This window comes from Gobio gobio (assembly GCF_949357685.1).
Source record: "Gobio gobio genome assembly, chromosome: 18".
In the NCBI taxonomy this organism is placed as follows: domain Eukaryota; kingdom Metazoa; phylum Chordata; class Actinopteri; order Cypriniformes; family Gobionidae; genus Gobio; species Gobio gobio.
In genome coordinates this window covers 40,006,607-40,020,677 of record NC_137111.1, presented here as the reverse complement: position 1 = coordinate 40,020,677, position 14,071 = coordinate 40,006,607, and the positions used below count along the sequence as shown (strand labels likewise).

Below are 14,071 nucleotides of genomic sequence, written 5' to 3'. Positions count from 1 at the left end.
GCCGCTATCTATGTGTGACAATGACTGATTATGAGAATGCCCGTAACAGTTGTCTACAGACAGGATATAGTGTGAGAGTGTCAAGTAGTAAGCTATTCCAAGTTACCGGTGCAGTTAGGAAATAACCTGCTGTCACAATGAAAGTGTATATCCTGAAAGACTGAAGATTTCCCGACAAGCCGTATCCTCTACAGCAAAACAGGATGGTCTTAGTGTACATATTTTTACCTCCTGCTTCCTATCCTTGAAAACGAACTGTCAATCAGCCATATACATACAATGCAAATGCATTTAACCAAGAAGATATGGAAGGAAACAACCAATTTTTTTTTTTTTTTAGAAAAAATACATTAAAGAATCAAAAAACGGCCATTTATGTCTTTATTGAGGTACCAAAGGCACTTCTTGCATACTCGTTATACAGTACTGCTGACTCTTGTATAATAAATTGCTTATGATGTACCACATTCAAATCTCCCAAATGAATAAAAAATGCATTGCATCCTATTTTCAAACAAACATTTATATTAGAATACATAAAAAAATGCAACCAATGTAAATATTAAATAATTTAACAATATCATAAAAAAATTAAATAAATAAAAAATGATAATAGAAGAAACAAAGAATATTAAAAACGTTTTTCAGTGGTTTCATTGCAATGTTTTCAACGTGCATTGTAGTGGCAGAAAAACAGTAGTAAAAAGAGAAATAAGAGAAAAAAAATGTCTTGTGCTTTTGGATGTTAGAATCGGAATGCAAAAAAGGCTTCATTTTTAAAGAATATCTTCGTTGAATTATGGACTAATGAAACCTGCATTTAAAATGTAAACAATAGGTCTACATATTATTAACATGTGCAGTTCATAGGGGACATAATTTATTATCCCTGCAGTTACTGCATGAAATAATATTTAAACCTTTAACAGTTACGTTTAAAATACATGACATTTAAACATATAACAATTATATATCCCAATACTGACTTTATAACTATCCCTTTATAACTTGCAATTGCAAGTTTATAATACCAATCCTGAGCAATCCTTTTCTACTGCACAAGAGGCATAATCAACGAGCATAGTTCAAATGACTCTGTTCGCAATTGGATAGTCCTTCAACCAATCAGACCACAGGAGGTGTGATCAACAGGCATAGTTCAAATAACAATAAGTGCACCAGGTGGATAAGCCAGTTTGTGATTGGTCCCCGCAAATTTGTAACGGAAGCAGGATAGAAAAATGTGTCGGACTCATTTCATATTAGGTGGCCTTGACTACTTATACCTGCATGTAATTACATCTGTAATTAATTTCTGTAATTACATGTATGATTACACTGTTGACACTTCCCTTACACCTAACCCTACCCTAAACTTACCCATACCACCACACCTGTCCCTAACTTTACCCGTATCCCACCTCAATATCAGCAAAAGTGTTTTGCAATACAATATGAATACAATAAGTACATTGCACTTATATTTTGATGTAAGTACATAGAAGTTAAGGCCACCTAATATAAAGCGGGACCGATTTGCCACAAAACAGTCATGCCATGTAAACACTTTCAAGTTTGATGATTCTGGCTCATGGTGTTATTCATATCAAAGGCAACAGCAAAGGCCCTTCAGGGGATGACGGATGACACATCTAGGATTTGGATCCAGGTGAAGGTCCCGAATTGCATCCAGTACTTCCCTCACCTGACGCTCTGATAACACCCCCTTCCAGCGCAGCAGACCAGGTACGTACTGCTCACTGCAAAACATTCAGAAGACTTCACTGCACTGTCTGATGAAAACGAAAGCACTCATTTACACACAAATAATCTCACAAATATTAATCAAACCTACATTTCCAGACCTGTAATGACATATTACAAATGTTACACAAAGATAGTCAAGTGTCATTGGCTGAGTTTACCTGTCATTAGGGAAGTCTTCGAACAAACCACAACAGGTAATCTTCAGTGCATTTACATCACTGCAAAGCAAAACTTCACTCAGTCTCTCAAGGAGAGACTGGTTCCTCTTGTCATCACTGCCATTCTGCAGGAAACAGATACATTGTCTATGAAAATACTGTATTGTGGTGATGCTTTTGGCTAATTTGCAAATTCGTCGCTCTCTTGGGGATTAACAGATTAACTGATTGTCACGGTCAAAGTTCTTTTTAATTCAGTATCTTAAAGTAGGCAATTTCGGAGAGGATGTGAACAGCTCCAAGTAGAACGTCACATAGGTTGTCATCTCTTTATTAATTAGGACATGGGGTGAACGCAGCATAAGCTTGTTGTTTTAGTTCAGGAGGAACTGTAAAAGGTGGCTGGTGTTTGTTTGTGGTGCTCGGTGACTGCGTGTCTACATGTGAATGCAATGATTGGACTAGAGGAAAATTCTTTTGGTCCTGGGACTTCCACAAAAGATATTTCTGTCTTAACAACTCTCAGAGTGTGTCACAAGTGCTCTGTGTCTGTCCTTGGACTTTTACATTGAAGTGTTTCCTGTGCTTTATTTTGAAGTTTTTAATGTTTATTAGTCTTCCCGGGTGTTTCCCCTTTAGCAGCTTGTCTGCCTGTGTGTGTGTATATATATATATGTGTGTGTGTGTGTGTGTGTGTGTGTGTGTGTGTGTGTGTGTGTGTGTGTGTGTGTGTGTGTGTGTGTGTGTGTGTGTGTGTGTGTGTGTGTGTGTGCTTGTGGTTCACTTGTCTTTTGTTGGTCCTTGTTTGCTGTTAACCTGTTCGTGTCTTGGGTCTTGAGTTCCTGGATGTTCCTGTTTTATTTCTGGAATAGTTTCATTAAAGTTGTCTGTGCAAGTGGATTTCATCTCTCTGCTTCGTCTCACAACATTCGTAACAGAGTGTTTGGCATGGTAATGGATATGACAATGTTGATATGTTTTGTCTTGGCAGAATAGATCTGCTACGCTGCTGCTGCAGAGCAAATATGAGACTTGCTACTCGTCGAGAATAGTTTTTGTGCGCAAAAAAACCCTAAATAACGACTTATATAGTGATGACGATTTCAAAACACGGCATCATGAAGCTTCGAAGCGTTATGAATCAGTGAGTCGAATCATGAATCGGATCGCGCGTCAAACCGCCAAACTGCTGAAATTTGGCGATCCAAACCGCTGAATCGACTCACTGATTCATAACGCTTCGAAGCTTCATGAGGCCGTGTGATGAAATCGTCATCACTATATAAGTCGTTATTTAGGGTTTTTTTGCGCACAAAAACTATTCTCGCCGATTCATAAAGTTATTGTAGAACCACTGTAGTGAGATGGACTTTGTAACGACGTCTTTAGTACCTTTTAAGGGTCTTGAGAGTGAACCGTGCATTGTGCCAATGGAGGCCTTTCAGAGCCATCAGATTTCAACTAAAATATCTTCATTTGTGTTCCGAAGATGAACGGAGGTCTTACGGGTGTCGAACGACATGAGGGTAAGTAATTAATGACAGAATTTTAATTTTTGGGTGAACTAACCCTTTAAATATATACACGTCAATTTTCCTTTATACTGCATCGTTGTCCGCATCAATGTGCAATTACACATGCAGAGATAACCCCTGAGGGAGGGGTTCTGGCAGACCAATCACAGAGCTTGCGGTCCACGTAGAATTGACGCGTTGTTACATTTTTGGAGAGGTGCACGTCAGGCTACGCTGTAGGCTACACGTGCTACACACAGCCTACGGTGTACACTCAACGCAGAAGTATAAATTGGGCTTTATTCATTTCACTTTTGGTGTGAAAGGGCCATTATATTTGCCAAAAATATAACTTTTTTTGTTATTATTAAAAAACAAGCAAGCCCAGCCCAGCCCAGCCCAGGTAAAAAAAAGTAACGCAAAAGTAACATAACGCATTAGTTTCCATAAAAAGTCACTAAGTAACGCAATTCGTTACTTTTTAAGGGAGCAGCGCAATATTGTAATTCATTACTTCTAAAAGTAACTTTCCCCAACACTGCCCGTCGCAGATCTATACAGGTGGAGCTTGGGAAGGTGGAGGGTTTCTGAAAGCACGCTGCAGCTGCTACAGCAAATGCTGACCAGTTTTTGAAGGTTGAGCAGCGAGCTCATTGGCTACTGATAAAGCTGGAACTAATCAGCTGTGCGCCCTATTCATAGTTTTCAGTGACTGTTGCGGAGCCTTGGAAGGCAAAACCGCCATAGAACTCCATAGAGCTGCAGCACAAGTCTGTCAAATTTCCATCTCAAAACAAAAATATGTGAACAAGATGCACGTTTTGGGCACTTATGATCCACATGCAGCACCTGCTGCAGTATTTAAATCACTAAAAACAGCAGGACGTTTTTAAACCGCTTATCGTGAAAAACACTATAGGGTGAGTTGCACCAAATAAATTAGGCAAAATTTAACGTTAATCAGGGATTTGTTGATCTGGGTTATATTTTAAATCGAGTTGTTGCACCACTTAATTTTAAACACAGATTAATTACGCAGTAAAGCATTAAGGCCTGTACACACCGGGACGAATATTGCGCGCTTATCACCAGCGTTTTTCGTGACGTTTTTCGTGACGTTTTTCGGCGTGTATTGAGTGTTCACACCCAAGCGATTTTAACTGGCGATGCGCCGAGTGAACGTGCACATTCAGTAGATAGTGCTCCCGGTACACATGGTGATGCTGCGGCACTTTACGCTTCTGACACTCGCTTGTCACACAGAAGAAGAAGAGAGACAATATCTACGTGCTTGCCAAAACCATAGATATATTATGTCTATGGCCAAAACCATTCACACACACTTTTTGCTAACTGGCAAGCAGCATTAGCAGCCCATCTTCTTCTTTGTCTACTTACTACTTCTTCGTCGTATCAATGCGTGCTCGGCAAGACCGTTTTGTGCTCCAGGCACGTGAACAAAAGCGCTGATCTCATTGGTCGGCCAGTTTTTAACGCGCCGCGTCAAAACAAAAAAACGAACCCGAGCCGTTGTTTTTTTTTTAATGACGCTTTTACGCCTGCTGTTTTGCGCGTCGGTGTGCACACTCACATTGGCACCCTTTGTTTAGTCACTAGGCGTTAAACGTCGGCGATAAACGCGCACGAAAATCGTCCCGGTGTGAACAGGCCTTTAGAATTATAGAGCTGATCAAGCAGCAGACAGAGGGTGAACTGACGAAGGGCTAAAGAATTCGTATTTGTGCAATCCACCCTTAAAGTGCCTTAATGTACTAAAACAGTGATATTAAAAGATCAAATTCAGTTTGCACCTTTTTGATGATGCATACTATACACGGGCGAGCAGATGAGCCAAGAATATGAACGCAACGTGTTTTCTTTATAATGGGTTTCGATGGGAAAAATACTTAACGAGAAAACTTGTGTTGCATTAATATTCTGTGTTCGTCTGCTTTCCTGTACAAAGTATGCAACATCAATAAGGTGTATAATGAATTTGGTAGTTTAATATCACTGTCTTACTGCATTAATACTGACTACAAACCTGGAAAAATGACTGGTGGGCAATGGAGGAGAGCCTTGTTTTGCCCTCCAGGTGGGCGTTCCTATAAGCATGTGACTTCACGTGAAAACTATGAATTGAGAATGATTTGATTGCAAGCAGATTGAGTTAAGGACCTATCAGCCTGTGACCTGTGCGCCATCTAGAGTTTCATGACAGAACTTTATGTACATGTACATGTTGTAATAACTAGACTCCTTCTATTATTGATTGCTATCAGGATGAAGAGAGTTTCAACCAGTATAACAAAAAGTGTTAATGGAAAAACATTGCCTATACCCTAGCTTTAAGGATAATTTAGTCTGCATTGTATAATTTGCTCTAATAAGCAATGGAAGTTATCAGCTCCCTCAAACTATGTTTTTTTTTTTTACTATTTATTTTTTATTTTTATAAAATGTAACAATTGTACCTTGAACAGACAATAACCAGGCCTTTGCACCACCACTGTGAGTATAATTACAATTACATAATTACAAAAGTAAAAAGATTTCTTACCAGTTCAGTGAATGTGTTTTGAAAATTGAGAGCATCCTCTTTCATCCTTTCTCCGACATTTCCCCATCTCTTTTCAAGCCGTTTGGTCTTGCTGTTCATCAGGCAATCCAGGTACACACGTAAAACACAGTCGTAGGCCACATTCACAAAGATCTACCAGAAAGAAAGGGTGAAAGAGTTATGTAAAGCTAAAATTCTGTTTTTGAAGAATTAAGTTTGAGTGGGTTTATGAGTTCAGAACCAACCTCTTGAATCTCCTTTCCCTCGTCATTCTGAGGCAGAGATGCACACTGATTTTGGATTTCCTCGGTCAGGATATGAATTTGCTCACCCCTCTTGAAATAACGTCTTAAACTGTCCTGGAAATGTATTTACAGAGAAGCTATAATCATTTCCAAGTTTTTTTTTAAATTTATAATAAAACAAACACAAACAAATAATTTCCATAATTATTACTTTTATATATAAATGTATATTTATAAATATACTATTGTGATTGAAATGCTTGTTTTGAAAAGTATTGTTAGTTGTTTGTTCATGATCTAATACATTTACTAAGCAAACAAATTTAAAGTGTTGAAAAACCTGATAGGTATGTATGTAAAGTTGTAAACTAACAAAAAATTATCTCAAAATGTGTGGGAAATTCCATTTTTTCTGAATTCTATTCATTTGGGAAATCCCCCAACTTTCCCTTCATGCATAAACGGTTGATGATGAAATAATGGCATACCTGTGCAAAGTGTTTCATCATCTTTTGTACAATAGACAAAACGTGATCTTCCAGCTCTTCCAGCATGCAGCAGAGGATGTTTAACAGATTGCCGCTGTCGTTTGTATCTGGATTGTTGAGTTGGGGAGCAAAAAATCTACAGCAAAATAAACATAAACATGTAGAACTGTAGTTCTGTGGTTGCCTGTGTATGAACATAATTCCGGTAATATAGGATGAATCAGAACATTATGCAAATGAAACCAGTTAATTATACACTGGACAGGTTTAGAGTAAAATATATAGTTATTATTCTATTAATTGTTCAAATTAAAACTCACCTGAGTTGCCTACAGGTGCTGATGAGCCGAAACAGGTACACAGACTTTGTGTTCAGGGGTTGCCTTTTTTTTAGGTGTTTTCTCTCTGCATCCACATACCTAGAAAAACCAAGTAAAAGTTATTATTAATGTTCACATGATTTCAGTATGTTGGTATGAAGAAACCAATAAACAAATACTTTGATAATATGAAGATATATACATTTTAGACACTTACTTTTGAACAAAACGATGAAGCTCTTTAAGACAGAGCGTTTGTGCCTCATACATAAGGGTCTTGCCAAATTCTTTAGAATTTTTAATAACAGCATTCAGATACTGTAAAGACATAACAACCTTAAATAAGTGTGCAATGCATATTTAAAAAAAAAAACCTGTGCATTGTTTACCTGAATAACATCTATGTGAAGTCTTCTGAATGTTTCCTCATCCATTGAGTCCTCATTATGTCCATGTTGCTTATCATAGTGCAGGATGTTCTGTAAAGCCCTGGAGACTTCATTCTGTGGCATTTAAAGTGGGACAGAGACAGAGTTTTATGGCCTTCCTAAACATTTAGCTATTTAAGGTCCTCCTTGTTAGCCTAATACATTGATAATGCTTTTAACAATTAAAGGTGGAGCATATCATGACCTTTAGTATTGGCAGCAGTTTCCTCGTTGCTTTCTCAAACCATCCCGTCAACAGCAGAGGGTCATGCACTCTGAAGACATGCTGTGAATCCGGACTGGAACATAAATTAGTTCATATATTCGTCAACAGTTCATGCTTCATTTGTTTATTACAAGCAGATATACAGAAAAGTAAACAACAATCAATTTCATACCTGAAGAAAACATCTTTCCCCCACTGTAAAAGGCAGAAGGTCTCATTCACAGAGAGATCTCTGTTTAGGAGCAGGTCCAATTTGGTCAAGAGGTGACGGCTGTAACTTTCAGTCAGATGAACTAGCAGTCCAGTGTCTTCCAGTACAGGTGTTAATCGAAGCACCTCATAGCATATCATGCTCTGTGTGTTCTTTAGGAAAGCTTGTAACTGCTCTAGCTGAGATCCTGGTGCTCCCTCTACTGGCAGTGTGGGAATGTGGTTTTCCACAAACTGATCTACTTCTTGAAGATACTCAAAGAGCCAGTTTTGAGGGAAGCTGCCTCCTTTCTTGTCTATGGTAACACCGTTCAGTTTGCTCCATTTTTTCAACACCTCAGCTGCCTGGTCAAGGTCGTCATTGTTTAATTGGTCACTCAGAATCGTTCTGAGAATATCAAGCGCTTTCTTGCCACTCACTTCAACATCTGGGGGAATCAGATCAGGATACACTCCACACTGATCTGAACTTTCCATGTATTCACACGTCTGTTTCCCTAAATAAGAGTGTGCATGATAAAGAAAAGGAAAACATATTTTAAAAGTCTATAAAGCTCATGTTTGCATTCATTTTTGTTTCATAAGTTTTAAAAACATTTATATAATTTTTTAGATAAGTGTAAATTGATGTTGTGGTGCAACCATCAAATATAAAAGTCTTCCTTAAACTTGTGAATCTTAAACATTATTTCAAAGATCATGAATTATTCAGTTTTATTCAGTTATAAGTATCATTCAGTTTCTGGGGGGAGTTTTTACAAGCTAAATTAACCTTAAAAAGGTAAAATTCTCTAAAATGTTAAGAGACTTATTGACTGTGACACATGAGGGCCTGCAGGGGTCCTGTCATGGTTCTCATTTGTCTGTTCTGTCTTATCTTAGTTTAATGTTTCCTTGTTTGTTTTGAGCTTGAGCACATGGCTCTGTCTCTGTTTGTGTTGGCCATGTTGTCCTCTCTTCCAGCCTCCTTGTTTCCTGTTACTACGCCCCTTGTTTAAGCCCTCTTTAAGTCTTCATTGTTCTGAGTGTGCTCACCTGTTCCTCATGTTCTCTGCTCCCTATTTATTGTGTTCTCTTTCCCTCATGTTTTGACAGTTTGTTGTATTAAGTTAGTTGTGTTTGTTACCTGTGACAACTTGTGCGTCATGTGCTTTCCTTGCCCGTTGATGGATTTATTTATAGGTTGTGCCTGTCTACCTTTCCTGTTGTGTGGTTCAAGTCAAGACTTGATGCTTTGTTCCCTGCCTTCTGTTTGACTGTGTTCATCTCCTCTCCTACCATCTCTTGTCCTGCCTGCTGTGTGTCTCAAATAAACTGTATAATCCCATTCTGCGCCTGTTCCGTGACAGGTCTTCTCTATGATATTTCCTGTTTGTTATCCTGCATATTGGTTGCACCACAAGGCTTTTTATGACAGCTGAATCACACGGATCCGGCATTTTGGCAGCATGAAACCGATACTTTTGAAACCGGGACCAAGAGTGGATTAATCTGAAAAAGATACCCTTGCGTTTTCGTGTGTACAGCCAATCCGTATATTTTGTGAAACGGTGATGTCATCACACCACCTCCCGCACGGGAAAGACTAGAGAGCGCACATCAATGTTGCGTAATTTAATTACTGTATTTGCATTATTGTAAGGGCAGGTTTAGGGTTGGGGTAGGTGTTAATAAAACACACCTGGTAAGTAGCAAATTTATTTATTGCAATTTTATTGTGAGATTTTTGCCTCACTTCCTACCATTGCTGTACCCCTACTAGCCACAACTCTTCTTCTCCGTTTTTAGAGTATTTCATTGGCAGAATTACAGCACCACATACTGGTCTGGCATGTATACTACATTGTTTTGAGTCGGTTTCAGTGCTCTCGTGTGTATGCAGATATTTCTTGAAATGAGGGGGGAAAAAAGATCGGATAGGGAAAGCTCTGGCATAGTGTGGACGGGGCCTAATCTCTCCACAACAATCCAAATTAATTAAAAAAAAAAATTTATTCATAAAAATGTAAAAATAAATAAATAAATCTCAGCATAGAACATATTCAAGTCATTATGGAGGAGTTGCATTTTAATGTATTTTTTTAATACATTAAATACACAAAAAAGAGTCTCGTCTGATCCAAAAGCAGGTGAAAATGTAATCCCTTTGAAATCTTGTTTAACCCAATACTTAAATATGATTAATCAAACCATGCAAACCATGCAAAACATGAAACAATATGCTTGCATAGTATTCCGACAGAAACATGTTGGCTTTCCCAACAAAGTGCAAAAATGCTTACATAAATAACAAGAGTGAAATCAATGACTGTTATAGAAAATCAACAAGAGAGTGTCTTACCATCTGTCTGCTCTATGTTTTTCATTAAAGGTTTCTCTTCATTCCCATGCTGCTTTTTCCATTTCAACTTATTGTAAAGTATTCTTGTTTGCTTCAATGCCATACTTGACTGAGACAAATGAAGAGCTTGCTTGGTCTGCAGTGTACATCCGAGTAAATTCTTAGATTACAATGCTCAAATCAGGTACATTTATAGAAGTTTCCCCTCATGAACATATTCCAGCCAATGGATTTACAGCTTAGCCATTGGTTGCTTGGTACTTTCCTCTCTCCTGATTCCACACCCTTGGACTAACTGGGCATTCCGACCTAATTTTAAGAGTAAATGAAAGTGAAACCCACTCTCATACTGCCCTCTCACATTACAGATGTAATGTCCTTGGGCCAACTGGAGTCTCTGACACTATGCAAGAGTAAATGAAAGTGATTTCAGCTCTTTGGTTGTGCCAGATTAAAACCAGGAAACAAAAAAACTTCAAAACAGCACATTTTACTACACTGTGTTACAAACTGCAATAGTAATATTGTTATATTGTACCAATTGTTATAAGTGCCATGGCAGTATTGAGCCAATACACAAACATGACATCATGTAGATGTGCAGGTAAGACAGAACACTTGTATTTCCCCTGTTACTATGGTGTTATTATGGTATGCTGACAAACCAACAGACATTGAAGTCTTAAATCTGATTAATGCTACCTTAAAGCCTGTATCATATTTGTTACTAAGGCCTATACATATCAAAATGATCACAACTTGCTACTTTTTTAGCAAGTAAAAGGCCTTTTATTATTATTCTAAATTCATCCTTCTTCAGGTTGCTGTACATGCAACTCAGGTTTATTGATCCATACATCTTTTTATTTTTTTTAAATCGTGTTAATGTCAAGGAATGGCTGTAATTAACGCACACAACAGAGGAGTTAACAAAACAGTCTTTAATAAAATAAACAAGGAACACTCAGGAGATCCCAGGAGATTAATTTAAATACAACCATATTTACATTGGCAATACCAGACATTAGAATGAAGGAAACTCAGGGCTTAAATACATACAGGGATAATTAACATAACTAGGAACACAAGACAAATCTATCAAAAACAGAACACAGAGAAAATAAAACAAAAAACTGAGCATAATCGTTACAGTTAAAATGTGAGTATCAAATATGATGCATCAGGATTTTGAGGAACCGAATAGGTTCTCTTTCATAGGTTCACTCGACGCTGCGTCACTTTATGACGTAATGGGACGCCCTCTGGGTGTGCTGATTGTCTGAAGTCCTTATAGAATCACGCCAATTGATTGGCTGATGGCGCGCGTGCCGCCCCCTTTGACGTAGTCACCTATATTAGCGCGCGCCATCTGCTCCTCAGATTTCTCTGCCTTCACGAAGCGGCCATTTCATGCCCTTCGGTTTCGGTTTTTCTGGCCCAAATATCTTGGATTTCATTCGACTTTATCACCAGCACTTCAGCGACTACCGATAGTGGAACATTGTTCTCCTTGCGGTGAAGTATCATGGATTTTCGTCGTTGCCAGATGCCGTGCACTCGCTTCATCGCGAACGACGACCCCCACAGTAAGTGTGTTAAACGTTTGGGGTTTTCACACGTGCGCGAGACGGCTCAGGGGTTTTCAAAATGCACATTTTGCGATAATCTCCTTTTCAAAACCCTCCGCTCGAGGCTCGCGGTTTTTGAGAAGGAGTCATCCTTTTTCCCCCGTCGCGCTCCCGAGGCCGTGTAGGCCTCTCTTGGATCCGCGACCTGGATTTTCGTCTTTGCCCGCCGCCGTGCACTCGCTTCATCGCGAACGACGACCCCCACAGCAAGTGTGTTAAACGTTTGGGGTTTTCACACGCGCGCGAGGCGGCTGAGGCGGCTGAGGCGGCTGAGGCGGCTGAGGCGGCTGAGGCGGCTGAGCGGAAATCCGTGATAGGAAAAGGTTTTCCTACTGGACGTGCCGATTTCACAGTCTGGGTTGTTTGGGGAGGCGGTCAACACGGTGGTTGAGAAGTAAAAAATTTTTTTTAAAAAAGCTAAATCTCAATCTGCTGCTTTTTAAGCAAGGCCTAGGAGAGCGAAGGATTCTTCTAGCCCCTCCCCCTCTCAGAGAACGCCCTTCTTATAGAAGGGAGTTTACCAGTAGGAGGAACGACCAAAGCCATCCCCCACCCACCACGGTCTGGGGAGCTTGTGGTCGCCCGTTTCCCCGCCAACGTCCTCACAGACGCATCGACCCAAAGCGGCCCAGCAAACGTTCTGCTCCGGCCACTTAGAGTCGCTCCTGATCCTCCGGTCAGAAAAAGGAGAGCTTCAGACACATGTCCGGTGCGGTATTCAAGGGCAGACCGGCATGCGGGGTCTGGAAAGGGGAAGCTCTCTCTTGGCACATAAACTGCCTAGAGATGAGAGCTGTGTCCCTGGCCCTTCTTTCTCCCCTCCCTCATGGGACATCATGTCATTGTCAGGACGGACAACATGGCGGTGGTGTCTCATGTGAATCGCCAAGGGGGATCACTGTCACGCACTCTGGACAGGCATGCGCACCGTCTCCTCCTGTGGTCTCAGGACAAACTTCTGTCCCTGAGAGCAGTCAATGTGCCCGGAGTCTTGAACCTCGCAGCGGTTTACCTGTCGAGGCAGAAGCTCAGGTCGGGAGAATGGATGCTGAACCCTCAAACTGTATCTCAGATTTGGGAGGTGTTCGGAAAAGCGGAGGTGGACCTTTTTGCCTCAAAGGAGTCGTCCCAGTGCCGACTCTGGTTTTCTCTGAGCTCCCCAGCTCCATTGGGGATAGATGCGTTCGCGCATCCACGGCCCAATCTGAAACTCTATGCGTTCCCGCCCATCATCTGATTCCGGCGGTTCTTTGCAGGGTGAGAGAGAGTGGAGTCAACCTCCTGCTGGTGGCTCCACTCTGGTCGTCCCAGGCTTGGTTCTCGGAGATGGTTCTCCTCCTGGATTTTCCCCCCTGGGAGATCCCGATCAGAGAGGACCTATTGTCCCAGCTTCAGGGCAGGATTTGGCATCCTCACCCGGAAATTTGGAAGTTGTGGGTATGGCCCATCAAGGGCCAGTAGCGCTGGATACTGGTCTTCCTGCCGATGTTCAGGAGACCATTGCGAGTGCTAGAGCTCCCTCCATTAGGAGGCTCTATTCCTCCAAGTGGAGGGTCTTTTGAGTCATGGTGCTCTTCCCATGTGGTGGACCCAGTTAACTGCCTGGTGGGTCCAGTTCTGGAGTTCCTGCAAGAAAACCCTTCGGGTCTAATTCGCAGCTATCGCTGCCTGTAGGGAGTCGGACGAAGTCCCTCTAGGCAAACGTAGACTGGTTTCATCTTTCATGCGAGGGGTTAGGCGCCTGAGACCAGCACGCTCCCCATGTATTTTCTCTTGGGACCTCTCCGTGGTCCTTGAAGGGCTAACATTGGCTCCATTTGAGCCCTTGGAGTTAGCTCCTGAGCGAATTCTGACTCTCAAGGTTACTCTTTTGTTAGCACTGTCCTCTTTGAAACGAGTGGGCAATCTACAGGCCCTCTTTGTTAACGGGTCCTGTATGGATTTTGCTCCTGGCCTAGTCAAGGTTACCTTAAGACCTAGGCCGGGTTATGTGCCCAAAGTTTTGTTCACGAAAAATAATTTCGCTCTCAGGTTATCATTCTTCACTCCTTTCACCCCCCCTCCTTTTGACTCGGAGGAAGACGAGAAACTTCATTTGCTCTGCCCAGTTCGAGCGTTGAAGTGTTATGTGGACCGTTCTGACGGTTGGAGGAAATCTAACCAGCTCTTGGTGTGCTTCGGTACTG

General features: G+C 40.9%; 1 protein-coding gene across 1 annotated transcript; it reads right to left on the bottom strand.

Annotated features, from left to right (window-relative positions):
- Positions 1-364: 364 nt before the first annotated feature.
- Positions 365-10,536, bottom strand: LOC307142032 (exocyst complex component 3-like protein). Its single transcript, XM_079842554.1, has 11 exons — positions 10,258-10,536; positions 7,879-8,413; positions 7,686-7,779; positions 7,442-7,555; positions 7,270-7,370; positions 7,053-7,151; positions 6,733-6,868; positions 6,245-6,358; positions 6,000-6,152; positions 1,926-2,050; positions 365-1,760 (listed from the first exon to the last, which is right to left on the bottom strand). The coding sequence occupies exons 1-11, from the start codon at positions 10,358-10,360 to the stop codon at positions 1,607-1,609; spliced, it is 1,728 nt and encodes a 575-aa protein (XP_079698680.1). The 5' UTR covers positions 10,361-10,536; the 3' UTR covers positions 365-1,606.
- Between the last annotated feature and the right edge of the window lie 3,535 nt (positions 10,537-14,071).

Bases quoted from the DNA above. Each gene is read 5' to 3' on its own strand.
- LOC307142032 (XM_079842554.1), bottom strand. From the start codon at position 10,360: ATGGCATTGAAGCAAACAAGAATACTTTACAATAAGTTGAAATGGAAA. The intron at 7,152-7,269 runs GTAAGTGTCTAA...TGGTTTTTCTAG, and splicing joins CTTCATCGTTTTGTTCAAAA to GTATGTGGATGCAGAGAGAA. The intron at 6,153-6,244 runs GTTGGTTCTGAA...TCTTTCTGGTAG, and splicing joins AGGGAAAGGAGATTCAAGAG to ATCTTTGTGAATGTGGCCTA.